The sequence below is a fragment of the Apiospora marii genome, assembly GCF_038362585.1.
Source record: "Apiospora marii strain CBS 49790 chromosome Unknown utg000009l_segment0_segment0, whole genome shotgun sequence".
Classification (NCBI taxonomy): domain Eukaryota; kingdom Fungi; phylum Ascomycota; class Sordariomycetes; order Amphisphaeriales; family Apiosporaceae; genus Apiospora; species Apiospora marii.
Window position 1 is genome coordinate 1576115 of NW_027117381.1, and position 26820 is coordinate 1602934.

Sequence of the window (26820 nt, forward strand, 5' to 3'; positions counted from 1 at the left end):
AGGTTATATTTATTATTAGTAGTATATCATGAGGAATGAACGATAATGGATTATTTTTGCCGGCTTTCTTTTTTTCCTCCTTCTGGGTTTAGGATTTCGATTTGATACAGGCCTGGCTACATAAGTATACAGCCAACGGATGCGAATAGGATACCCTGTGCTGTCGTCAGGTCCGGCTTGCGCGTTTCACAGATGCATCGAGGACGAGGTAGATATACGAAGTTTGTTCCATTCGGACACTGGTCAGGAAATAATGTTACTTTGGTACGCCCAAGCACTCGAGAAGAAGAGGAAAATGTCCCAGAAAATCCCGAGAGAGGAATTTCAATGCTCTCGATCTGTATATTTTAGATCTATTTCTTGGGTATATCAAGACTGCCTGTCCCCCCTCGCTGGCGGCCAGGGAATATAAACGCCGGATCTCGAATGTTGAGACAAAAACTTTTTTTCTTCTTCATGATCGATTGGTGGTATTGATAAGACGTGTGTGTGCGCGCGTTTTTGTATCTATCGCTTTCTCTCGCGAACCTTGAACTTCTTGCCCGATTTCGTTACGCCGCCGATTGTCGATGTCTTGGCCATCCTCGCCCGCTGGAGCTCCAGCTCGTTCTCGGCCGTCGAGAGGGTCTTGAGCTTCTTCCGCGCCGTTTGCAGTCGCCGATGTAGCTTTAGAAGCATCCGTTGCCTCTGCTCCGCGCGTAGCGTCTGTGGGTTCTCCTCGTCGTCGCTGCCTGTGTTTTTCTCGTCCTCCTGTTTTTGGCGTTCGGCCTCTTCCTTCTCCATCTCCGCCAGGATCTTGTCTTCGCGATCCGACACGGCCTCGGCGAAGACTATCTTCTTGGGCTTATTGACCGGTCCGTCCTCCTCGTCTTCCCAATCGCTCTCGTCGTCGTCGTCTTTCTCGTCGAGCACGCGGGGGTCCAGGCTGCCGCCCATGCCGATCACGCGCTCCTCGAGGGCCTTGACGTCCTTGCCGGCGACGTTGCGCATGGTGCGCAGGTAACCCATGTCCTGGGTCTTCATGAGGCGGACGACGTCCATGGGCAGGGCCTTGTTGCCGCGGTCGCCGTCGACGGTGCCGGTCCAGCGCTTGCCCTTGCTGGCCCAGGTGGAGGGCCCCGCCCGGCTGATCATGCCATGGTAGAACTCGTCCTCGTTCTTGTCCTCGGCCTTGCGCTTCAGGCTCTTGAGCTGCGCTTTCTTCTTGTTGAAGTCCTTGGCGCGCAGGCTGTAGTCCTTGTGCTTCTCGAGCAGGCCGAATTTCTTGCGGTCCGCGGGCTGGGACCGCTCCTTGTGGTTGCGCCGCTGCACGGCATTTCGCATGGACGACATGTTGGGTGGGCCTCTTCTCTTGGTGAACGGGAGGGCTTTCTGGAAGGTTGCGTCGACTTGGTGTGCTGCGAAGTAGTTTGTCGTGGATGGTCTTGAAGGCGTTGCAGGCCTTGGCTGGGGATTGATTGAATTGCTGCTGATGCTCAGAGGTTTGAACTTTTAAGTGGGTTCATCGTGGGGTGTGGGGCGCCGGATAAGCGCTGGCGTAAACGGTCCTCAGTGCTCAGTGCTTCTTCAGTGTTGTCCGCACCACCTCATTTGCAACACCATCCCGACTGTTCTATATCGCAAGTTTCAACTTGTTTCTCGTTCTTTCCCGATTTTCTATACTTTATGGCGAATTATTTAAGAGTTTCAAATTTAGTTTTGCCAGGGTTTGAGACGGCTATCGCAGCTTCCAACACTCAGCAACAACAACACGGCTCAAACTTGTCTTGGATGGCTACGGGTTAGTTCTACTTGTAGTTAAGTAAATCGCAGACAAACTTGACAACTAAAGAATATTGATTGTATCGCTATTTGTATGCAAGTGTTATAGACGTAGATAGCTGCGACTTATGATACAAAGTAAATGTAAGTCTAGATCGTCAAATCATGACGCCTAATAATACAGAGCCGTATACCGGCAATATGAGGATCCGTCCTGCCTTAATTATCCATTGGATTCCTAGGGGGTATTCCGTCCGTTCATGTTCGTAAGCTCTTTGGGGTAAGCCTCACTTCTTCTTCCTTCAGTGATATCTTGGCTTCCCTCGCCAAATACTAGTCAACGCCTTCGCGCGCCATTATTCTCGGCACGATTGCCCCCAATGCAGGCGGACTGTGTTTCGTCCGCGGGCATGAATGCTGGGGGTATATATAAGTATGCTGAGGCCGGTCGGGCCCTCAACGTTAACGACTCGGGGTCCCTCGCTTGGTATCAATCTTCATAACGCCTGAGATTGCATATCTCAGGCCCATTCCATCTCGTTCTCATACGGTCTGGCCTCGACTAACGTTGAGGCCGACATGAGCCCTGTAGTCGCTCTCCCAAAACCGCCCGGCCGACCACGCATTGTACCCAGTCTGCAAATTCTCGGTGGCGTCAGGCACAGCCCAAGTCTGAGCCTGCTCCGCCGCCGTGAAGGGCCCCGTGTGCGTAGCGAAGCTGTATAGGTCGGCCATCTCGTAGTAGTTCATCGGCGGCGCTGCCGCCTGTGTCTGTGTGGGTGTGGGTGTTGTTGCTGCGGGTGCTGCCGTCATAAGTGGGAAGAAGGATGCGGGGGGACTGATGGTTTCTGTTGGACTGGGCGTCTCGCGGCCACCCCAGTTGCCACCAATACGTCCTCCGCCCCATTCCCTGGACGGCTTGCTCCGCAGGATGACGGACTCGAAGTCGTCGTTGCTCATGCTCATGCTCGTGCTGTCGCTCCAGCCGAAGGCGCTGGCGTTCAGCTGGGTCTTGGCGGCCAGCCGGCGCACCAACTCCCTGTGCGACCTCTTGAGCATCTTGCGCACGAACGCGCGCAGCGCAAAGTGGCAATTCGCGCTCGAGTCCACCCGGATGTAGAGGCAGCCCGCCTCTTCGCCCGGCTGCGTTGCCGCCGTCGCTGGCCTCGTTGTTTGTGATGAGGAGGAGAAAGAAGAGGATGGAGAAGAAGGGGCGGAGGGGCTTTCCACAACGCTCCAGACGTCCTTGAGCGTCGTGCCGGCCGGCGCATCGATGTACGCCTCGAGGCCCGTCGACTTGTTGAGGAAGGCCCCCGTGTAGGTGTACTGCCCGTTGAGCAGGTGCCCCGGCAGATAGGAGATCCTGTCCGTGATGCTCCACCAAGCGGCGTGGTCGAGCTGCTGCATGTGCGGCGGCGGGCTGGCGGGCGCCTTGATGGGGTGACGCTCCTTGACCAGCGGGGACAGGTCGATGATGTCCTCGTGGCTGTGCAGGAACTCAATGACAGCCTGCCGGGTCACGTTGCGCGGCAGCTTGCAGGTGTGCGTCAAGGTAATGGAGCTCAACATCTTTGCTCGAGATTATGAGCATGTGTTATGTGTGTATGTGTGTGTAGCTAGCTCAGGTTGAAGTCACACCCAGCAGATGTAGTCACAGTACACAGTCATCAAGTTGGAGAGTATCATAGAGTTCGTGAACGATGTCGTCCAGGGAACGAACGATTGGATTTGGAGGATTGCAGCTGAAAAGGAATATTCCAGGGAAAATGACAGCTTCCTTCAGGCGTTCCCCATACTTTGATTAAATGCCAATCCGAAAGGGCATAAGCAGTGACACGGCAGCCTTGTAGGGTAGCTACAAGTACTGTGCCTCAATGCGGCAGTTGTGCTTACGTTGGATTCATTCGACCAGCGGGGCCACGTGCGGTGGATGTCTTTCCCTCCCAGCAAAATGGAGGGTGCGGGTAAAGGATGCATGCAAAGGACTTTGCTATCTTGCCGCTACTATACGACACGACAATACTACCTTTGACACCCTCCCTCATCCCTTTCGCTCCCTGTGCCTCGGGTCCGACCTGGTGCTATCGAAGATCTCTGTGGAGAGAAACGTCGAAGCTCGGCTCCGTACCTGGGGAACGTTGCACAGCTAGCTATAGTTATCTCCACTCTGGTCGGAGCAAAGGGCGATCAATCGTTCCTAACCTGAATAATCAGGACATCTAGAGGTACCTACACCGAGCGACGAGTCCGCAGCTCCTTTTCCTTATCTTCATGACCCAACCATCAACACACCGGCCCTGGGGGATTCCGTCCGCATGTTTCAAATAGAGCTGGGAAACCCACGTGGCTCTCCATATTGCGACTCCTCCTACCATGCATCGAAGGGCAATGGAAGGCTGGGAAGGTTTAAGCCCCCAAAGTCGGGGGGTGTTATTCAACGTCACCTCCAGGCCGTATAGGTGGTGTGGTGCACGGCGCAGCCAATCAGGCGGGAAGACGGCACCCCCCAAGGTGGCATTCTCCTGCAGGCTGACCACATGGTCCTGATTAGCAATTTCGGAGGCACCGTCGAGCGATGGACGGCTGAGGTGAGAGGTGCATGATAACATGCCATGTCCCATTGGACTGCGAGAAGAGGTTGGGTGGGTGAAGCGAGCAGCATTGGTTTAGAAATGATGGCTTTCTTGGAGCAGATTGGTACGGATCCGGGCAAGCGAGCCCGTATCGCGTCTCCCCAGTCGCACACGAGACATTCAAAAACTGTAATCCAATGCGCGCTGTCAACGGAAAGACGGCTGTCAGCAATCTGATACCAATTTCTTCCCACACCCTGTTTTGGGGTTATTGGACCTTTGATATCTGTGATCATGCCATACCAAGTTGCTCTTTAGTATCAATGCCTGTCCGCTGGAAACCAAGAAGCATAGAAATTGCTAATATCGGAAAACACCCAACTTTCTTTGACATGAATCCATATGTATACTGATTCAGTGCATAGGTATGCATATGACACTGGGGGTGTTTGCAGAACTTTGGGTGTCAAAATAGGTAAGCAGTGCAGCTCGGCTCGGAATGGTGATGTGGTTCAGACATCATCAACGTAAGATTTTCGGCACAGTCTAAGCCTCGAATACCGCATAAAGCCACCTGAACCATTAGGAAACTGACACTCGAAGAAATCTGCGATGCACAGGAGCTATCTGATGCAGGGGCGTTGCTATGCTTCATATAGAACTTGTATTAATCCACAAGGTAATATCTACCAGAATGAACCCGAAGACCCGTTCCCACGGTGTCACAGCATACAGCTTACCTGGCATGCTGGGCGTAGTCAAGTTATGTTGTCACGTTTCGGTCCGATTGTACGTAGACCACCTCCAGCTAGACATCGAGCTCCGCGGTGCTGGAGCTTTCGATGCAGGCCATGTACGGCGCCAACGCCTTCTCGACAGGACCCCCGGGACCGCAGTACGCGTCAACGAGCTCTACGCTGCGTCCGATGTAGAGTTCTGCCTTCAGCATGCCATCGAGGTCGTCCCATATGGGCTGGAAGAAGTCGCTGCCCTTGATCCGCGAGATGAGGTCGTTCGGTTTGCCCTGCGATTGGGTAGGTAGATAGGTAAGCTTACGCAATCCATGATATGGGCGGCAACATGAAGCATATATACGATAACACGGAAGTTTGGGCTCACCTCATTCTTCACCACGCTCGCTGCTTCGTGGGAAAGCACTCGAACCTGCTCGTGTGCCTCTTGTCGTGATACGCCCTTAGCACAGAGTTTCATGAGGACGGACTCTGCAATCATGAAGGGCAGTGTAGACTGGACACGAGCGGCGATGAGCTGGGGATAGACAACCAGACCGCTGGTCACGTTGTCAAGGCCTCTACATATTGCGTCTGCAAGAAGCATCATCTCAGGGATATTCGTTCTGCGGACTGCGCTGTCGTCAAGAGTCCGCTCGAACTATAAGCTGGGTTAGATTTCTTAACTTAATTGTGGTAACAGATCTGTACGATGGTATGTCACTTACCCGTTGGTTTGCATGGGTAGTGGCAAGAGTAGCCTGCTTGGATGTTAAGTCGACCGCCTGGGCGCAAATTCTCTCGCAGCGCATCTATAGGAGTCAGCATAAGCGCACAACCAAGGATTTGAATAAGGGGCACTTGCTGGATTGCGCTTATATGCCATAGCAGAAGACCCGATCTGCGAAGCCTCAAAGGGCTCCTCAATCTCCTTCCAGCCCGCAAGGAGACGGATGTCCCCCGCGATCTTCTGGGCCGATGTCCCAATACCCGTGACGGCGTTGGCGACGATCACGTCCACTTTGCGCGTATAGGTCTGGGAGGATAGGTCGTAGCACGCCGGGAAACCGAACTTGGCGCAGAGGAGCTCGTTCAGCTTGTCGCACTTGGCCGAGTCTCCCTGGAAGATCTCCAGGAAGGACGCCTGCGTGCCGGTTGTACCCTGGGCGCCACGGAATCTGAGGTCGCGGCGAACTTGCTCGATGCTGTGGAGGTCCAACATGAGATCCTGGGCCCAGTGGGCCGCTCGCTTTCCGACCGTGACCAGCTGGGCTTCTTGGAGGTGGGTGTAGCCGAGAGTCGGTTCGCCTGTAACTTTGGCATTAGCAAGGGCTGGCCGGTGAGAAGTATTATAATAGAAATTCGATTCTTTCGGTATAAGAGAGTTACTACTACTCACCTTTCCACTTTAGCGCGAAGGCGGAAAGGTTTGAGATCACCTTAGCCAGCTTCTTGGTCAACAAATCCAGGGCGTCCCGCATAAGAATCAGCTCAGTGTTGTCAGTGACGAAACAGCTCGTTGCGCCGTAATGCATCAGGCCAGCCGCGGCCGGGGCAACGGCACCGAACGCGTGAACATGCTACTCTAGAATCAGCTCGCTGACAAACATAGGGGTTCGCGGTGGACTGGGGCGGGTAATGCTTACTGCCATGGCATCCTAGATCGGAGGATTAACCCCATTAGCAATGCTGCATTGTTGGACATCGGCGAGGACTTGGCTTCTTACATGTCTACGGCGCTTCTCTTCGACGCGAGCAACCTCGTAGTCCTCATCGGTGACTTCGAGGTGGGACTTCATCTGCTCCAGGGCCTCGGGCGTGATAGTCTCGATACCAAGTTCTCTCTGGCTTTCAGCGAGGCGGAGCCATAACTTGCGCCAGGTCGAATGTCGATTTCGGTCGCTGAAGAGCCTGGACATTTCCGGGCTGGCATAGCGGCTCGGCAAGGGCGTCTGATACGTATCGTGGGAAGCCATTGTTTCGCAGTCGTCCTTTGTATGATGTGCGCAAACGCCTCGGGTCTGGAATCAGCAGGCCCGCGCAAAAAGATAAATGTCATTTAATTCAGTCAGAAATGCAAGTACCGCCCTAACATCATATTGCAGAAAATTGAGGGGTTCTAGTTATTAAGCTTGGCTTGACCCAAGGGACTTTATATCTCTATTTGTGGCAGGTGCGGAAAGGGCTTCTATTCGATTCGTACATCGAAACACTGGCAAACTTTGTCATTATCAGAGAGCGCCAAAACACCAGTCTTCCAAAGCAAACGGATACATGAACCAATTACCGTCGGCCAAATTATCTAAGCAATTTAGGTCTCCGATCCCCAAGAGGTCACTTCACAGGCTGTCGAGCATGCCGTCAGTCCATCTTTCGGGGTTCAACCATCAATCAAACGCTCATCAACCCCGCGCGCTCTCGAAAGCGCCTGCTGCATCCTGTCGTTCTCCTCGGCCCGGATGCGGCTCCTCGCAGATTCCAGTCGCTCCACCCCGGCGTTGATGGTCTCGATGTGAACGCTGAGCGGGATAGACGTCTGGTCGGCCAGCAGCTCCGGCGCCACCACGCGATCTCGCAGGTCGCTGAGCTTGGTCTGGATGTCGCCCAAGTCGTGGACGAGCCCGATAAGCTGCTCCACGGCCGAGGTTCGCTGCGTCTCCACTTGCTCCAAGAGGCCCAGCTGTGCTTTGAGATTGTGTAGCCGTTTGTTGTTAGCCCCCACGAGCGTCCACAAATCCCAGAACACTTCGCTCTTCTTGGCCTTGAGATCGTTCCCGCTGCGTACCACGTGGTCGTTGATAAGCTCGAGATTGTTCTCTGCCTGCGAGAGCAAACGCAGTGCAGCTTGGGCTTCCACGATGAGATTGGCGATCTTGTCAGACACCAAGCCGGTATGCTCGACGTACTTGTCGAGAAGCATCCGCTCGTCAAAGACTTGCGGCGTGAAAGGCGAAAACAGCCAGCCACTCCACCGGGCGACTATATTGTCGTTGGCTTCCCGCTCAGCCGCAATAGAATCGATGTACCTGGAAGTCCAGCGGTTGATGCTGATGACGCTATCAACAGCACCACCGACGTGGGTGTTGAAGGCCTGGAGATCAGTCGCAATTGTGCGTACGTTGTCGATGTAGCCGTCAAACTCATATACCAGCTCTTCGCGTCCCGGCAAGTCGCTATGCTTGATCAAGGTGCGCAAGTCTCTTACCGAAGCTTCAGCTCGCTTCATCTCCATAGGCAACGAGACGCCTTTTGCAGAGTCTTCCAAGACCTTCTCGAAGTTGGATTGCACGTTCATAAGCTCGTCGAACTCGACCGGCATTTTGCCCGCAGATCCTGGCACTGTTGGCAGATCAGGGCAGAATGGCAGATCAAGCATCGATGCTCCAGGTATACGACATAGTGGCGACAAGGACGTAGAGATCGAGTTCGTCACCATATTCCTAACCATCATCCCGGCGCCCAGCAAGATGTAGACGGCGAGGCAGATGGCTAATGGGTATTTTGCGATGTTGAGTGCCATGCCCAAGATGGAGAGGCACCAGGCAACGACGTCGAATATAAAGCTAGGAGTTGATGCAGCGAACCTATCCCAAAGAGAGTCCGTCTTGTGGGAGTCGCGCTGAGGCCTGCGGTCCGGAACGTGACGTCTCTGATATGCTTGGCCACTTGCATCACTCGGTTGACGATTCATCCGTCGTCGCGTAACCACTCTTTCATCATACTCAGGCTGAATCGTTCGCGACGAACGAACACTGCGCCTGGGGCTCTCCATAGGAACTTTGGGCATAAAGAATTCCGGTACTGGCGTCTGGTCTTTGTCCATAGACGTGTGGCGCGTCGAAGCTAGCGATGGCTGAAAGGGCGCGCGCATAATGACTTGTTCTTCATCCGCATCGTTGGCAAAGTCTCGGATGCTGTCCTGAGAATTCAAGCTCAGACCTTGTGAGGACGACAGTTGGGATGGTTGTGTTGAGAAGACAACCTCATCCTCATAAGGGTCGTTCACAATTGAGGTGTCGAAAGAGTCGTTTTCGCCACCCTCCACCATACGCCAGGAGCTCTCCACAGGTAAGTCTGCCTGTCGGCCTCGTCGTTGTCGCGAGGCCATTGGTCTTGAAGTTGCTCTTTGAATATTTGCTGACTCAAGATTTACAATAGTTGATGGTCTCGTCCTCTAGCTATACGTCACGGGTGCGACGCGTGGGATGAACCAGCTCCAGGCGGTCCGCAGGTTAGTATCCACCTGAAAAGTAATATCGGACGGCAGAAAGATATCGAATGCAGATCGCGTTGTGTTTCAGGGTGTCGATGTCTTCGATAAGTTCGATGCAGATGGGCTCTTATATCCCGATACAAATATGCTCTTTATAGGATCAAGCAATGCTAGTATCGAGAGTATCTTCTAGGTATAGCGTGAACAATAGACAGGCTGCCGTGCACGAGCTTTGATGACTCATTTATTCGTGGAAATTATGGATGTCAAGTCGATAGAGCTAGGTCTTTCGCATATGTGCATGCAGCACGTTTGTTTACTTCAGGTTTGACAAGAGAGGTCTTGGCCGATAAGGCATCTAGAAGAACGGGTCGACCTCTGACGGAACCTCTGACGGAATGGCCTCCAATATATTACAGTGCCTCTTTGGGGGAGAAAGTTGCAGGTGACATCCTGGTCAGCTGAGCAGTGATGAGTCTGACAGTGCAGGTTGATTGGCAACTGCAGGGTCTTGACAGCAGGCTACAGAGCTATGCCGCTTGGGGCAATGAGCTTAACACGCCCCGAACACGCTTCGGTGTGTCGGCGTTAGCGCTAGAGATTGAATTGAACCTCAGTTAACGGTCTCGAGAATTTCGGGGTACTCGATACCTCGGGAGGTGGACTCGATAACAGGCACCTAACCTTCCACCTTCACAACACCACAGTGATGCTGTCAAGGAGGATAGCGAGGCTGCGGCCTCACAACGTAGTGCCATTGGCACCGCGCATCTATGCAGCCCGACCAAGCAACCAATTGCAGCTGCGACGAGCATGCGCCTCATGCGCAACCTCCACCACAGGAACCCCTCCGAAACCCGCAGCCGACCACCGACAGCTCGGTGTGCAACAAGAGCTGTTCACGACCTCGATCTACAGCCCCGGCTCGCCGATACTGCTGCCTAACGGCGCCCGCATCTTCAACCGGCTAGTCGAGTTCCTGCGAAAGCAGTACGTCCGCTACGGCTTCCAGGAAGTCATCACCCCCACCATCTACAAAAAGGCGCTATGGGCCAAGTCGGGCCATCTCGAGAATTACAGCGACGACATGTTCACGGTCACGAGTACCTCCCCGTCGCGCAAAGATGAATCGGAAGCCGGCGAGGAGGACGAGTACGGCCTGAAGCCCATGAACTGCCCCGGGCACTGTCTGATCTTCGCCGCGCAGCACCACAGCTACCGCGACCTGCCGATCCGATACGCCGACTTCTCCCCTCTGCACCGGAACGAGATATCGGGGGCGCTGAGCGGGCTCACTCGCGTCCGGCGGTTTCACCAGGACGACGGCCACATCTTCTGCCGACCGTCGCAGATAGAAGAGGAGATCAAGAAAACGCTCGACTTTGTGCGCGTTGCCTACAAGGTGTTCAAGCTGGGTCCATACAGGTTGGCCTTGTCCACAAGGCCCGCTGATCATTTCATCGGCAATGCGGAAGATTGGGAAAGGGCCGAGAACGGCCTGAAGCGAGCCCTGGATGCGTCGGGCCAGGAATGGACCATCAACGAGGGCGATGGCGCGTTCTATGGGCCCAAGATCGACATTATCCTCCGAGACTCTGATGGAAAGGAGCACCAAACAGCCACCATCCAGCTCGACTTCCAGCTTCCTAAACGCTTCGAATTGGAGTACCAGGCCCCAGCACCAGAGCTGGAACAACGGGGCGAGGTCACCACCGATGCGGAAAAGCTGGCAGAGTTCGGACCTGTAACCCCTGTCCTCATCCACCGTGCCGTCCTCGGTTCCGTCGAGAGGCTAATGGCGCTTCTCATTGAGCATTATGACGGGAAATGGCCATTCTGGCTCAACCCGAGACAAGTGGCGATTCTAACTGTGAATGATACCCAGCCAGTTCTTGAACTGGCCGAGACTACGCGGAACATTCTGATTGGAACCCATGACCAACTGTCAGGAGACGATGGTCCTGTTACTCAGGCTACGCAGCTAGCTGTAGACATCGATGATAGGAAAATCAGCATTGGAGCAAAAGCCAGAGAGGCCAAGGCCAAGGGATATGGCGTCATCGTAACAATAGGAAACAAGCAGGTGCCAAACCGCACAGTCACAGTCAACATAGCTAATATAGATGGCGAGGGCGGGAATTATGCGCATAAGCAGAATAAGGACATGATTCCGAGGGAAATGGCTCCCAATGAGCTCTTAAGTTTATTGAAAACCAAGATGGACTTGTATGAATAGAACCGACGTCCACTTCAGGCCAGTGCTGGACCTGGAAAAGTACAATACAAAGTAAAAAAAGGAAACAATGTACCACTCTTAAGGGCTTGTTCCTACGGACCTGAACATTTCGTCTTGTGGTCTGTGGCACCGGTAGCAGAAGAGTGCTGCCTTCTAAGGGTCTTAGAGTGCTGCCTCCTCAAAGTCGAAGAGTGCCGCCTCCTAAGCTTCGTCCTCATCTTCCTCCTGATTGTTGCCACGTGCTGCCGCTCGTTGCCTATCCCTCTCCTCGAGCCGTTCAAGAATAGCTACGGGCCTAGTGCGTATATTGTCAGCGATGTACACGGCTTTGTCGACTATTCTAGACAGAGGCAGGATTTGGTACTCACTCTCTCATCTTGTCATCCACGTACTCGCCCCGCGCTTCTTTCTCTTGCACCAGCTGGCGGCGGCGCTCGAGCTGCTCTCGCATGAACTCGACAGTGCGCTTCAACACCAAGCCCTCAGAACGACCTTGTCCTTCGAGGCCGGGAACCAGTTCACATAGTCGATCGAACCCGTCCCGAATAGCTTGTCGCCGCTTCTGTTCTGTATGGGAGTCAGTGGCCCGATTCCCCTGCTGCTGTTGTCTCGGGCAAATTCAGGTGCTGAGCGTACCGGAGGCGATGTGATTCTGCTTCTTCTCTTCCTCGGTCAAGCGAGGCTTCTCCTCGCCTTGTCCATTGAGACCAGGACTCGGGGATTGTGATGATTTCTCCGCCATGGCTGGTTATTTGTGCGGTATTTTTGTTTATGGTATGCGTTTGCCCAAAATCTGGTGATTACCAGTCCGGTATGCGATGATTATAACTCCGATGAGTGTAAGCCACCATGCATTCACGTGCAACAACAGACAAGAAGCAACTCATAATATGCTTGGAATGACGGGGGAACGGATGGTGTACAAAAGAGAATGAAGGTTGAGAAGCAAAAGCGAGCTAGGGTCCGGTCTTGGGATTAAGGCAGGTATAGTTCTCTATCTTTCTCAGCGATCAAATGCGCAGGAAAGGGACGTCGCAAGAGGTTGTTGCGATCAACCATCGCTCCCTCATCTGACAAAACGTGCATGTGATGAGATGCCCCGCCCCCATACTTGCCAAGCTAGGAACTGACACCCCCCTGTAAGCCAGATTTAGTGTCCGCCATGAGACGACACAAGGGTATGCTTTCCAAGCGCCTTCAATTGATTGACAAGACTCCGACCTAACAAATAGTGTCAGAGTTAGAAGCAATCTGAGAAGCTGCCAACGCTCGGGTAAGAGTAGGACTGTATTAGATCAACTTTGGTAGGAACCTATGCCGTGGCTGTCACGACCTTTGCTGGAGCTGACTACCAGGTATTTTGGTGGTGAGTCTGGGTGGTCGGGCTTTTGTGTCAATGTCCTGACCTACTGCTGCTGCAAGGGCCGGGTTCTGTCACTGATTCAGATCAGCACATAGATGGATGGGATTTTGGAAATCCCATCTGTTGAAGGTGCAAAAACCATATACCAGTCAAGAGACTACTACTCGCAAAGGAAAATTAGATGCCTTTGCATAAGCACAACAGAGAAGTACAACAGCCATCCCGTGCTCCCTACAAATTCATTGAGTGGGAGAGAAGGAACAGGGTACGAAGAGGAGACACTGTAAAGGTGAAGGACAGACAGATAGCGCAACAAGGGCCAAATCAAGCTTTCCCGCTGCTAACACTCCATTCCAGCTACGTAAAGTTTTTAGTTGACGTACCTGCATCATCTACCCCACCACAGCTTTCCTCGACCTTCAGCCTCAAGCCTCTATTATTGACTCAAGCTCTGGTCTCAGTTGCCAAGTAGCTATATGCGTTGAGTGGTCTTTCGAGGGAAACCAGTGGAATCAATCGATTGTCAAGAGCGACGCCCCACAACAAACAAGATGAGCGAGAAAAAGCCTTTGCTGTCGGTGCCGTCAGGCTCTCCCCCCGATTACGAGACCGCCGCCCGAGAACATGGCCTGCCCGTCCGACAGCCCGCCGGTCCGCCAGCCACCCGGAAACCGCCGCCACCCCTCGAGATCCCCATCCTGACCTACATGAAGAGCCACAAGGTGATCCTGGCGTCTGGGTCGCCGCGGCGGAAGGCGCTGCTGAACCGGCTGGGCTTGACCGACTTCCAGGTGGTGCCGTCGACGCTACCCGAGGACCTGTGCAAGACGACGCTGGTGCCGTTCGAGTACGTGGCGGCGACGGCCCGGCAAAAGTGCCTGGACGTGTACGAGAAGGCGATCGAGAAGGGCGAGGAGCCGGACCTGGTCATCTCGGCCGACACGGTGATTGTGACGCGCGACGGCCGCATCCTCGAGAAGCCCGCTAGCGAGGCCTCGCACATCCGCATGCTGCAGCACCTGCGCGACACGCGCCTCCACCGCGTGCTGAGCGCCGTCTGCTGCCTCGCCCCCAAGGAGGAGGCCACCCACCCGGGCTACGAGATCGAGACCCACGTCGAGGAGACCAAGGTCTATTTCGCCAAGGAGACGGACGGCCTGCCCGACGACGTTATCAAGAGCTACGTGCGGACGCGCGAGGGCGTCGACAAGGCCGGTGGCTACGCGCTGCAGGGCGTCGCGGGCATGGTGCTGGTCGAGAAGGTGGAGGGGAGCGTGGATAATGTCGTGGGGCTGCCGGTGCGGCAGATGCTACAACTGTGCGAAAAGGTTGTCTTCAAGCAGGGGCAGGAAGACAGTGAAGAGGAGGAGGAGGAGGATGAGGATGACGAAGATGACGAATAACGAGACTAGGAAAAGCCAATGTTTAGCTATGAGCTATTGGGTGTATTTTGCTCAAGCTCAGTATTGGGCGGGAAGCAGAAGTCATGGCCTTTCGCGACGATTGAGTTAGCTTCTTCTACTTGCTGCTGGTGTCTTGGAAACCATGGAACAAAAAAGCTGGTGGAAGGTATATACGGATATAGATCGGTTCAATGCAAAAGCCAGTTCATCCAATGAGACACTCCGTTATTGCGTTCCCATGCTTAGGTATGATATACAACATGCTGGTTTGCAAGAGGATGTTCCTGCCGAGCTAATAGCTGCCAACCGGGTATTCATAGCCATTACCGAATGGAATCCAAAACCATGGGCAACTACTCACTCTCTCGTTCGTGCTCACAAACAATACATTCTACATCTCCTCGACGTACCGTCCCTCAACCTCGCTATATCCGTCAACTCTTGGTCGACCCTACAGTCAACATGGGCATCCAGGCATCCAAGAGTACCAATGAGACCACGAAAGTATTCACTTGCTTTCCCATTCTGCCCCCCGAAATTAGAAAAATGATTTGGAAGGAATTTCTGCTGAGCGAGAGCAAAAGTCGGGTTGTCTCCATTCATCGATCAAAACCCCATCTTCAGCCAGATACCAGCCTCATCTCCCCTTTGCTCTCTGTCAGCCAGGAGAGTCGAGCGGCAGCACTCAAGTATTACAGTACGAAGGTGACTGTGTACGTTGTGATTCACAAGAGCTTCTGCAGACTTTCGTTCTCGCCAAAGGGGGTCCTCTATGTGAACCTGGAAGAGGACAACTTCAAGAGAGTCATATACGGAGGCACTCGTGTTCTGAACATACGCCATCAATACCTGCATTTTCGCGATGACTTCGCTAGAGACTCGCCTGGATGCAGATTGGTGGGTTCCTTGACTGAGAAACTGCCTGACAAGTATCTGCCAATCGACGAGCTGCCCAATTATGAAGAGATGAAGTTCTCTGGCGTTGGATACGATTCTGAGTACGACAATTCTGAGTTTGATGACAACTTCTCTGATTCAGATGGATCCTCTGATTTCATATGAAGAGCAGTCCGATGCTGAAGATGAAGCCGATACTGGAGACGCGTCCGACTTCGAAGACATACCCGACTCTGAAGACGAGTCTGACTCTGGCAATGATCCCGATTTGTATGAGCTTATTGTCGAACTCGGTTCCATTCACGGATGGTGTTGACCGAGAAGGCTTTCATCGCAAACAACAACTTCATATATCATTAACACCGGCACAGCCATTGTCATACACACGTTGATAGGGGTGTTCGTAGCTTCATTGATACTGGGATATGGAAAACTCGATATCAACTAAGGACTGTGGCTAGAAGCTCAGCAAGTTGTCTTCAATCTGTGTGTAAGATGTTGTGACTACTCGATTCGTGAAAGGGCAATGCGAGCAATGACTGACAGGACTAACAGACATTCGACTGTCGATAGCTCCGGGCTTGTAGTCAAGGAACACAACACGTATGAAGTTGCTAGAAGCAGCAGAGGCTGCGTCAACAAGGTTGTCGGAGGTGATATCTCTGCATTCGCCGAGATCATCAAAACAAGGGATGGGATTATGAGGACTTTCATTCACATCAATGGACTACATCCGGAAAAGTAATGACCACCCTTCAATATACAGAATGAGCAATCTTCCTTGAGTACCAACCGCTTCAGTGATGCTTTCCACACGACAAACCTCATATATAGAATGGTGCAAGGTGCAAAATGAATTCATTGAGATATCCGCTGATTGTCGCGCCCTTTTCCTATTGTTGGCTGTCGCGCCCTTTCTGTCTGCTATTCATCCATATATGTTTCAAGCGAGATATGGGCATGGGCTATTGTTATCCAAAGCATTGTTCCCTAGGCTCTTGACTCTAACGGACACTTGCATGCTCATTGCACGATGCCGTATTTCATAGCAAACATTGGCCAGCGGAGAATTTCCCACGGATGCGAACTAGGAACCATCACTTACCTGTCCGCACCGGAAGATTACTACATTCACAGCACGCTCTCTCTAAACATCCGACTCCGAGAACGCCGAGAAGAACGCCGAGGAGAACACCAAGGAGAACGCCGAGGAGAGCGCCGAGGACAACGCCGAGGACAACGCCGAGCTACACAAATCCAACGCCATCCTTTCCGGCCCGAGACTATCGAGAACCATGCCGGAGCTCGTCGAACCGGAAGGCTTCGGCCGCACCCTCTTGATCTGCAGCATCATTTCGGCGTGCATCACGGCATGCTTTGTTATAAGTCGACTCTGTTTCCGGGCCCAAGAGAAGGACTTGGGTTGGGACGATCTGCTTGTTTTTCTTGGTCTTGTAAGTATACCATCCTCTTTACTCTCCTCTGTTCTTTTCCATTTTTCTCTGTTCTTCCTTGCTTTTCCCTATTTTTATATTTCTTTTACCTTTTTTTGCCTGTTTTTGCCCGTTTTTATTAGTTTCTTTTTATTTTTACCTGTCGCCTCCTTTTCACCGCCCTATCCTCACTTGTCGCGCCCTTTATGGGGGTTTTCTGCTGTTGCTTGTCGCGCCCTTTTTGGAGTTGCCTGCGTGCCTGTTGCGCCCTTTCCCGCGGTGCAGTTTGCTGACCTTTCCTTAGAATTTCTACCTTGGTTTCGCGGGTATCTGCAGTTATGGCGCTTTTGTCGGGCTCGGAGCCCGGAATGTGACAATCGAAAACAGTAGTGACCCTGAGTACCTAGCAGAAGCAGAGTCACTTATGTTCTTCATCGCTATGTAAGCATCCAGTCTTTCTTCAGCTTTGGATATTGTATACCATCTATAACGATATCTCTGCTGACTTGGCACACATTAGGATCCTCTACTCGGCTGTGCTGGTGTGCATCAAGGGCGCTGTCTGCATCATGTTCCTCCGCATCGCCGGCCATATCCGTACCTTCCGCGTCTGCATCTTCGGAATCCTCGGTCTCACCCTAGTTGGATTCGTTATAACCGAGGCCGGAATCATGGGCGAGTGCAAGCCTTTCGAAGCGAACTGGAAGATTTTTACGTATGGAAAGTGTGTATCAACCGATACTGTCGTTGCGATTGCGTCCTTTTCCACCGTTACCACGATCCTGACTGACTGGCTCTGCGCTCTGTTTCCCGTCTGGATGCTGTGGCGCACGCAGATGCCGCTACGCAAGAAGTTGGCTGCCGGCGCCGTACTGAGCCTGGGCGCGCTGGCTTCGATCTGTACGCTACTGCGCATACCGTACATTATGGGTTACGAGGCTGCGGTAGCTGGAAGTTTGAAGAAAGGGACCGGTAAGTAGGGCATCTCTGTGTGGTTGAAGATGATCTGACAGTATCCTAGCTTACTACAACGGCGGTATCCTTGTCTGGTCCGTCTGGGAGTGCGGAATTGGGTTAATAGCAACATCTCTCCCTCCTATCTGGCACGAGTACCAAAAACGACGACGAGCCCAGGCTCAACAGGTTATGCCCAATAACGAATCCGGGATCGAGCTCAACGCTAGGAATCGGCTGCATAAGGACGCAGTCGGAATTCACCGCCAAGATGCTGCTTCCGTTGAGACGTTGTGACCGACGACAGATGGTCACATTACGAGCCCCTGTGTTTCTGCCTCCTTGAAGGTTGCTCAGCAGATCCAAAAGACGATCTCGAAAGAGTTGAAACGACATTATGATATCTACACTCATAATTGCGAACACGATTGGTGGATGGAAAGGTTCAAAAATCATACTTTCCCATTTGCCCCTGGGGTTGTGAGCTCAAATAAGTGCTTGCAAAAGCCAAGGAGTGGGATGATACATACTCGCACCTTGGTCTTCCACATCTGCCTTTAGGAGCTCAGCTCGATCTTCGCCGTAACGGGCCACTCATGATATTGGGTTCTGCGAAGACAGTTGTTCAGGGTTCCTCCTCTCTATGTCAGTGGCTTATGCCGGACGGAGGCATATTCATGAGACATGGTTTTGGCTTCAGCCATGCCTTGAAATTTCGGCACCCAAGCGCACAGGGGATGGCACTGGCTGGGTGCAGGTAACAAATACCGTACGACAAATCGCTTAGGTAGTAAAGTACCAATCCGATATTGCCGCCCTAAGACGCTTGGCATCTGCAGAGGTTCCGTACTTAAGATTGCCCACTTCGAAGTAATCGCGTGATAGATTCGATCCGCTCTCTATCTTCATTCATACCATGGCTAGAGGTAATAAAGAAGAGAGTATTCGTAGAATAGCCCATATTGATCCTCCATGTTGTAAATGACACATGACCGCCCATATCGTTCGCTTCCAGCTATTCTGCGTGGTCAACTTGGGTTGGGGGCCAATTCAAGAGGTGGTGGTGGGGGTTTCGGCCCCGGTTGGTTCTATTTTGGTCTTAAGTCGCTGCCTAGATCGAGATAGATGGAACGGCGCAGCAACCACGCCACTACGGCGCGAGAAGCAGATTTGCTGCATGTAGATGTGTTGACATACAAATACCCTGGGAAGTAATAGACTTGAATTTCCGTGTAGTGTCTTCATTTCTTCGAATTCGACCAGCGCGTTAGACTGCGTGCAAATGAGTAGAAGCAATGGCGCCCCTCAGCACCGAGCCGCGCCAGCTGCTCGTCGTGCTTAACGGCGCTCGGCGAAAGGCATACTACGCCCTTGTCGTCGAAATCACTAGCTACATGCGCACTCAGCTTGAGTTGCCCCAGAGTAGCAATAGCAGCCCTGACGACTCACCCGCGCGAAGTGTCGCTAACGCATATCCCGCTTCTTCGCGGCAACAACAGCAACAGGGTAAAAGTGATGCTGCACCTCTTTTTACACACCGCAGCAGCGATGCCGACTCAGCTTCGTCAAGGCTGCGTCAGGTAGAAGAGGATGCAGCCAGCTGCGATGCGCCAACCCCTCGGGAGCAGCGTCGCGTACCCCCCAGCCCAGCGCTGATCCGCCTGCGGAGGGCGGCGCTCGCGCATTTCGATGCGTGGCGCGCCGAGGTCCTCGCGAAGCTGAAGGAAGTGGTGGCAAGTCCCGACGACCAGAAGATACTCGAGGCGCGCCGTAAGCGGCTGGAGGTCCTCGCGAAGAGGAAGGCGGAGGAGCCTGCGGAGGGCGAGGATCTGCTGAGCTTTGGAGATGCCGGGACGGCCGGCCCAGAGATACAGGGTGGCAATTGCCTGCCTGCCGCGCAACAAGTCGCCGCGAGCTCCCTCAATGTGGCCGCTTTCCAAAGCGTCTACCACCCCATCCCGACTCGGCTGACCACAATTCCGTTAGATGACCGCAAGGAGGCTCTGAGCAGTACGCTCCTGCTGCTGCTGTCCATTGGCAACTACTCTGCTTACTCTCGAGCGCTGGCTTGTTACCTCGCCTCGGCCATGGAGGTCCCGCCGATGTTTCTGGATAACGAGGAGGTTGCCATCGCAACAACCATGGTGGAGTCTGTGCAGAAGGCAGATGCAATGTCTGCCGAAGCTGAAGCCCAGAAGCGCAGGGAGGAAGGGCAGACTAGTCGGTTCTGGAAGGTTGGGCTGGCCAGCGTCGCCGGCGCGGCCGTGATTGGTATTACGGGTGGTTTGGCAGCGCCGGTCGTAGCTGGCGCTATAGGCGGGCTGATGGGAGGTGTTGGGCTTGGTGGGCTTGCCAGCTTCCTCGGTATCTTCTGGATGAACGGCGCCCTGGTCGGGACCATCTTTGGGGCGTGGGGGGCAGGAATGACAGGCCAGAAGGTGGACCAATACGCCAAGGAAGTCGAAGACTTTCGGTTCCTTCCCCTCAAAGCAGAATGGGGTGACAAGTGGAAGAAGGACTCCCCCGATGATCGACGGTTGCGTGTTACGATCGGAGTCAACGGCTGGCTGAAAGAAGAAGCAGATGTGACGAAGCCGTGGCGGGCTCTGGGCGACGAGTCCGAGGTCTTTGCGCTTCGGTACGAAATGGAGAGCCTGCTGACTTTGGGAGCTGAACTCACCGAGCTGGTGAGTTCCTACGCCTGGGGTGCTATCAAATCAGAGATTCTGAAGAGAACGGTGCTTGTCTCGTTATGGTCTGCTCTGTGGCCGGCCTACCTCGTCGGCATGGCTACGAATATCGACAACCCCTTCAGCCTGGCACGCAACAGGTCGGAAAAGGCCGGCGTGGTTCTGGCTGATGCCTTGATCAATAAGGTTCAAGGAGAGAGGCCAGTGACTTTGGTGGGCTACTCCCTCGGCGCTCGCGTCATCTACTCCTGCTTAAAGTCGTTGGCTGACAGGAAGGCATTTGGGCTTGTGGACTCGGTCGTGCTTGTCGCAGCACCGGTCCCCTCTAACCCAGGCCACTGGCAGATGATGCGGACGGTCGTCTCGGGCAAGTTATTCAATGTCTACTCTGAGAATGACTACATCCTGGCTTTCCTCTACCGGGCTACAAGCGCACAGCTCGGCATTGCCGGCCTGCAGGCCATCCAGGAGGAAGTCGAAGGGGTCGAGAACCTGGATCTTAGCGCGGAAGTCACCGGCCATCTTCGGTATCCTGACCTCATGCCCAAGATTTTGACGCGCTGTGGATTCCCCAACGTCAAGGACGGGCAGGCCGCGATTGAGAAGGAGCAGGACGCTATTCTTCTTCACAATGACGACTTTGCCGAGATGGGCAACCTAATTGATATCGACGACAAGTCGCATGTTGGATCCTCGAAGCACACCGCAAAGGCCATGGTCAACGAGAAGTTCGACCCTACCGTCAAGATTGACCAGAAGCAAATGAGCAGCACGGCTGTAAGAGATGAGAGCTCGGCAAGTGTCAACAACGCTGCGAAGGAAAACGGTAGTCCCATGAAGCCACGCGAACAGCCGATTGCCTCTGAGGCGTCTTCCTCCGCGGTCATCGTAGAAAGTACTCTTGTGGCCGCCGGTAGCACATCAGACATCGACGTTCCACCTCCACCATATTCAGAGTTCGAGACAGACCCGGATTTCGCCGGCGAGGACGAAGATGATTTCACTGGTATCCAGATGGAAGACAGTGACGACGGGGGCGACATGGTTGTCTATACCGAGGCATTACGGCTGGAGGACTGAGCTCGGATCGTACATACCTGACAATGCAATACGGGTATTTCCTTGATTCATGGTTGCTAGGTGTAACTGATCTTGATTGATAATACTTGCAACTGTTTGCCGGCACTTTGCTATCTCCGCTTCTTGCCCCTTATTGAGAGACTAGTGGTTCATTAGAATCACACACGAGGTGCTCTAGTGCTTGCTACTAAGTCGTGAACTCTGTAATGTGCGACCATGGCAGCAACCTTGGCAGCATAGCGATTCGAGTTGACAACCCCTTACATTCCTTGCACACGAACAAGCAAGCACCGGCTGCAGGGCGCCGCGGGTTGCGGACTAACCTATTTGCACAGTAATCAAAGTCAATGGCCCGATCAAGACCGCGTGCCGATATTGTACACTCTAATAAACGTTGCACCCCAGAAGATATCAAAATCATCGTGATGTTTCTACCACCAGTCCCAGGAAATGTGTGCAAACTCGTGTAGGTTTATCTGATGTCACACACCTTGAGCTCGCTGTTAGACAATAAAAGGTCATGCGACCTCTCAACTCTCCGTTCCCATGCAAAATCGCCATGGAAGAAACGGCGGCTGTTTGCAAGCTTTCTTCGACTCTTCGAAACCGGCGACTTCCATCATATTGGCGCGATTACCTGATCTGATGTAGGTCCTGCCGATTACTCGAGATGTTACATCTTGACTTGGGATCTCGGGCAACGAGTCGCTCGATTGGATTGAACGTGCAACGTCGTAAAGATCCGTGGCACTCAACGCCGTCCCCTCGCAGCTTACCCCGGGTGTCGGCAGTCAATTCGACGGGCTTTGGACGGTACGGTTGGTGCAGGTCGGCGGGTAACACGGAACAGCGCTGCTTTGTGGTGAGGTAGCTAACGTACATAGGGTAGGTATTACCTACCTACTAGGTTTATCATTGTCATTTGGCATCTGCCTTGCCGATCAGGTCTGCATTCGACGACAGACCCCAAAAGCCCCGCGAGTCATCAGCTGTTACATGTGGGGCGGCTGAGCGAACCTTCGACGAGAACCTTCAGGATATCTTCCAAGCTGGGTTAAAGGAGTAACTGACATCTGCTTGCCGTGCTTTTAAGCAATACTACTATCCGGGTGCCGAATAAATCCAATGCGCAAGAGTGCCCAGTATCTGGCGCTTTGCTTTGCTTTGACGTGACTGTGTAGGTCAAGGCATTGGGCATGTGTTCGGGCCGGGGCTCCCGGCCTGTTTCATCGTGTCATTCTGCGCGGTGTATGCGTTCCCAAAACCAACTTCGTCGCCGATTATCTGCAAATGACGTTGCAGTCCCTATGCAACTTGATTACTTGGGAATACCGGTACCCACCAACACTCTACCTTCGACTTAGCTTCTAGGTAGACCTAGAGATGGTCGTGAAGACAAGCCTTTTTCTGTTTCTGTTTTTCTTTTCTGAAGCCAGGGTCTCATGTAGAGGGTTCCCTTTAGCAGCGAACCAACATCAGATCAAATCATATTGGACGGGACGTCGTCTCATAGGCTCCAAACCTTGTCAGAGAAAGAGGCAGAATTGGGATCAGCTATCAAGCCCTCAGGTCTTGTTATTCCCACCAACCATAGTGATCGAGGGGCTCCTCAGTCATGTACAACACCCATCCACAATCCCATATGTATCCCACCACTCAGGGTTCCAGCTCGTGCGACTCTGTGTGTATCTTGAATTGATGAGGGCAGTTTTGGAGCAGCCCCTGGTCAATGACTGGCAACCTCGCACAGGTGCGACCGACGAGGCAGGACGCTCGCGTCTCGTTCTGACTGGTTCTGACTGGCTGGGGTAACTGACAGAAAGCAAGCTTCGCCCGCTGCCCGCTTGTCGAGATAGGGTCTAGCCACAAAAACTATCGACCCAAGCAGGCACCAAGAGGTCATCACAGCGGGTCAGAACTAATTCGTTAAATGGTGCCACTCATGGCCCCCCATGGCCGCTCTCGCCTGCTCGCCTGCTCTCGCCAGCCAACCCGTGCCGTCCATCTTCCTGGCCACTGTCGGGTACACGGGTGCTCTGAGCAGCATTTGGTAATTGTTATGTATACCCACCTGCCTTACAACTTTCAATTTCAGAGTCTAACCACCCCCCCATCCTCTCATTCCGTTTTTATTCTTGGCACTTTCGCTTGGCATTGCATACTCCCTCTCTCTCGCAACGGAGTTCAGCCCCGATACCCTGACCATTTCCCGGATTCTTGGTACTGTCCCATAATCCATAATCAATTGAACATTTGGTGGTCATAGTTCTCGTCGCTCTTTCTGTGCACCGCAACGTCGGCGCTCTGCTGCCAGCCAAGGACCTCTGAATGTTGTCTGGCGGGCTTGGACAGAGCCCAAGTAGTCGCCAAATATGATTTACGAGCATGTGTAAGTCACACAACACACTCTCTCCCTCTCTGGGCCGCTGTCGCTGTTTGCCATTTTGTCTCTCAGCTTAAGACCCTCCCCCGCATGGAGTCGCGGGTTCTTCTCCAGGCTCGGCGACCTCTTGGCGCCCATGCCAATGTCTTGGCAAACCAAACTGACGTCTCACAGCGCTCAACGAGATTCGGAATGATGTGTATGTCTGCCAAGAAAAGCTTCTTTCGTCCCCCCATCCCCCATACTCCTTGCCAAGCCACCATCGCAACTCCATACCTACCAATGCCCATTTGCAGCATGGCAATTGTATATCGTCAAATGCCACCCATCTATGGTTGCTTGGCGAATGCGCATCAACGCATGCTGCCCGATGCGATCGTTCTCGAACATCGCCGGCGGGCACATTGTCGTTTGCTCCGGCAATCGCATCATCGTCGCCGATGGCGCATGACAACTATATCGTCTAAAATCCTACAGGACCAATACTAATTGAAATGAATAGGTATCTATTCAGTAGCCCAACTTATGCTGGAGGCAAAACAAATCCGAGCACCATTGTTAAAAACCTCACGTCCTCTTCGGCGGTAAGTAAAGTCATTCCTGCCTGCCGATTATATAGGTATTCGTTCTCACATAGCCTAAAAGCCATCATACTTCGATGTACTCCGGGACAATTTAACGACACTGTCGAGCAACTTCGTTCCTGGCAGCGGTGTGATACAGGGTCTACTCTACGTCCCGGACCTTGCACCAGGCGATCCCTGCCAGAATGTCGTCGACACAATCGTCCCGGCAAACGTCACGCGGCAGGCTGCTCTCCCGCCGACAAACTACAATCTTATCGCCATAGCGCCGTGGATCAACGCTGACTGCGCCATGTCCTATCTTGACGAGGCTCGGACAGATCCTCTTCGAGCCTTCATCTTTTACCAACCAAATGGCGACTATTCACCACCACCATCCGCCGACGATGATTTGTGGCAACTCGATGAAGACGGGTCATGGAAGAACAGCCATCACTTCCCAATCTACGCGATATCTGGTGGCAAGGGAGCTGAAATGATGACGCAGCTCAGTCTGTACTCGGGAAAGATTGGCCAGGTCCCCTTTGGCGACGACATCGCAGCGATATACAACCCCGATGAGCAAGACTACGCTCGAATTTGGACAAGACTACATGTCTCTCCAGATACCACCTTCCCCGGCCTATGGATTTGCATCATAGCTATCGTCAGCGTATTGGTTCTTGTCATCGGCGGCACATCACTGTTGATGCATTACATGCAATATCGACGACGGGTATCACTGCGGCGGCGGGTGATGTCCGGTGAGACGGATCTTGAAGCTTTAGGTATTAAGCGACTCCATGTTCCGGCGGAGCACATCGAATCGTTCCCCCTTTTCACTTATAGTTACGATGCACCTGCCCCCCCTCTAGAGATGCCGCCTCAATCCCCGAACTCAAATCACAGATCATTCTCGCAATCTGCTCCAAGTTCCTTGGCGATAAAGATCAATACTCGGACCGACTACCAGCCTACCTGCCTGATATGTCTGGATCACTTCGTCTCGAGAAGCACGATAATCCGGGAACTACCCTGTGGGCATATTTTTCATCCAGACTGTATCGATGAATTCCTCGGTGAGATCAGCTCTTTGTGTCCACTTTGCAGGACATCTATGCTCCCAAGAGGCTATTGTCCCAAAATCACAAACAGTATGGCGCGGCGTGAGATCGCCACGCAGAAACTACGGCCTCGCACCGCGAAGGCCCCCAGAGCAAAATCCGCCCGGGAAAGGAGGTTCTCAAGGACTAGTATTATCAAGAAGGTGTACAGTCATCCATCTTCCCCAGTTGATGAAATAAGCCCGATCGAAGTGCCAGAGAGGGTTGTAGTGGCGACCGGGGATTCTGGAGAGTTAGGCCTGGATGTCTCTCGACGGCGGATGCAAGAACTTGCTGTTCCTATTGACGAGACATCGAGCGATGACGGCAAACCTCCCTGTAAGTCACCATTCATCTATGTGACCGCACTTGCTTGATACTGACTCCTTTTAGGGAGACTGGCAGCGAAACGCGTCTTTCCGGGTTTCAAATGACTGCACGACATACGTATAAGTTGCCCCCGTAGCATCAAGGCGCATCGGAGAGGAGAGGGCATGGAATGTTTATTAGCATGATGGCGGAGTTCTGGTGTGAGGGATAACGAGCATCTACGACCCTTTGTCGGTGGTGAAAGGCGAACACAGGGAGCCTTATTGGGATTTGGTACGGATTGGGCTGACAAGGCGATTTGGAGCATCTTTGGATTGGATATACCCCTCTTCTTTCGAGAAGTTGATGATTGTTTTTGGACCAGTGTATTGTTCGATCCGGAATATGAAAGAGTATAATAAAATAGTTGTATAAAAATAGCATCAAATCTGAACACGGTTGTGATTGACACTGATTTGAAGTTGAAGAATTGTACGGCCAGTGTTTGAAAAGTGGCCAGGTGGCGCTCTGACTTGTGTACATGTCTTAGCTGTTATGGCAGAGTGGCACCACAGTCTCTTGACAGCCCGCAGGAGCAGCCGGATGCGCCAGGCACGCCAGGTACGCCAGGGGTACGGGCGGTGCAATGGGAAAATGGAATTCCGATGTTATCGAATGTACCCAGCTATTTTAACCCGTAGTATTCAGCGGCGAGAGTAACTCAAAAAAAGGAGAAAGCTATGGAAATAATACCTACTATTAGCAGAGCCTTATCTAACTTCTTGTTACTTTCTCCGTTTGTTATGTGGTGTAGAATTATATTCTGATTCTGGCGTGCTCCCCAGAGGTACACGGAGATCTAATTTGTTTTGAGGGGGGGGGCTTGAGGGGGCGCTCGTGCTGGTAGCGGTATCCTTGCCAGCGGGCGCCCGAGAACCCTGGAGTTGCTGGAGATTACAGCGCCATCTGGCTTGGCATTGTTTCCAACCCTTCTCCCCCAAACAAATCACACGCCTCACGCCTCCCGCCCCGTAGCGATCCGTCGGCCGTTACGTACATGATCGGAGACATCCACAAACATTGCTAAAACACTTCTTACTGTACCTGCTATAGACATACATTACGTAG

General features: G+C 53.0%; 10 protein-coding genes across 10 annotated transcripts; 5 read left to right on the forward strand and 5 right to left on the reverse strand.

Annotated features, from left to right (window-relative positions):
* Nucleotides 1-507: 507 nt before the first annotated feature.
* PG985_012035 (uncharacterized protein) lies at nt 508-1332 on the reverse strand (the record flags this gene model as incomplete). Its single annotated transcript, XM_066831802.1, has 1 exon — nt 508-1332. One exon carries the CDS (start codon nt 1330-1332, stop codon nt 508-510), a length of 825 nt encoding a protein of 274 aa, XP_066679852.1.
* A 972-nt stretch (nt 1333-2304) lies between these two features.
* Nucleotides 2305-3330, reverse strand: PG985_012036 (uncharacterized protein; the record flags this gene model as incomplete). Its single annotated transcript, XM_066831803.1, has 1 exon — nt 2305-3330. The coding sequence occupies one exon, from the start codon at nt 3328-3330 to the stop codon at nt 2305-2307; it is 1026 nt and encodes a 341-aa protein (XP_066679853.1).
* Nucleotides 3331-5142: 1812 nt separating this feature from the next.
* On the reverse strand, nt 5143-7041 carry PG985_012037 (adenylosuccinate lyase; the record flags this gene model as incomplete). Its single annotated transcript, XM_066831804.1, has 6 exons — nt 5143-5358; nt 5454-5726; nt 5794-5863; nt 5902-6373; nt 6465-6645; nt 6793-7041. 6 exons carry the CDS (start codon nt 7039-7041, stop codon nt 5143-5145), a joined length of 1461 nt encoding a protein of 486 aa, XP_066679854.1.
* Nucleotides 7042-7445: 404 nt separating this feature from the next.
* PG985_012038 (uncharacterized protein) lies at nt 7446-9173 on the reverse strand (the record flags this gene model as incomplete). The annotated part of the gene is made up of 1 exon (XM_066831805.1): nt 7446-9173. The coding sequence occupies one exon, from the start codon at nt 9171-9173 to the stop codon at nt 7446-7448; it is 1728 nt and encodes a 575-aa protein (XP_066679855.1).
* Nucleotides 9174-9987: 814 nt separating this feature from the next.
* On the forward strand, nt 9988-11514 carry PG985_012039 (threonyl-tRNA synthetase; the record flags this gene model as incomplete). Its single annotated transcript, XM_066831806.1, has 1 exon — nt 9988-11514. The coding sequence occupies one exon, from the start codon at nt 9988-9990 to the stop codon at nt 11512-11514; it is 1527 nt and encodes a 508-aa protein (XP_066679856.1).
* A 201-nt stretch (nt 11515-11715) lies between these two features.
* On the reverse strand, nt 11716-12256 carry PG985_012040 (uncharacterized protein; the record flags this gene model as incomplete). Its single annotated transcript, XM_066831807.1, has 3 exons — nt 11716-11809; nt 11883-12081; nt 12151-12256. The coding sequence occupies 3 exons, from the start codon at nt 12254-12256 to the stop codon at nt 11716-11718; spliced, it is 399 nt and encodes a 132-aa protein (XP_066679857.1).
* Nucleotides 12257-13428: 1172 nt separating this feature from the next.
* Nucleotides 13429-14280, forward strand: PG985_012041 (Maf/Ham1; the record flags this gene model as incomplete). Its single annotated transcript, XM_066831808.1, has 1 exon — nt 13429-14280. The coding sequence occupies one exon, from the start codon at nt 13429-13431 to the stop codon at nt 14278-14280; it is 852 nt and encodes a 283-aa protein (XP_066679858.1).
* A 345-nt stretch (nt 14281-14625) lies between these two features.
* Nucleotides 14626-17861, forward strand: PG985_012042 (uncharacterized protein; the record flags this gene model as incomplete). Its single annotated transcript, XM_066831809.1, has 7 exons — nt 14626-15177; nt 15320-15447; nt 15733-15820; nt 16344-16631; nt 16915-17051; nt 17131-17582; nt 17632-17861. 7 exons carry the CDS (start codon nt 14626-14628, stop codon nt 17859-17861), a joined length of 1875 nt encoding a protein of 624 aa, XP_066679859.1.
* A 998-nt stretch (nt 17862-18859) lies between these two features.
* PG985_012043 (YSIRK family gram-positive signal peptide) lies at nt 18860-21334 on the forward strand (the record flags this gene model as incomplete). Its single annotated transcript, XM_066831810.1, has 1 exon — nt 18860-21334. One exon carries the CDS (start codon nt 18860-18862, stop codon nt 21332-21334), a length of 2475 nt encoding a protein of 824 aa, XP_066679860.1.
* A 2877-nt stretch (nt 21335-24211) lies between these two features.
* PG985_012044 (RING finger domain-containing protein) lies at nt 24212-25817 on the forward strand (the record flags this gene model as incomplete). Its single annotated transcript, XM_066831811.1, has 3 exons — nt 24212-24301; nt 24363-25722; nt 25777-25817. 3 exons carry the CDS (start codon nt 24212-24214, stop codon nt 25815-25817), a joined length of 1491 nt encoding a protein of 496 aa, XP_066679861.1.
* Nucleotides 25818-26820: the final 1003 nt, after the last annotated feature.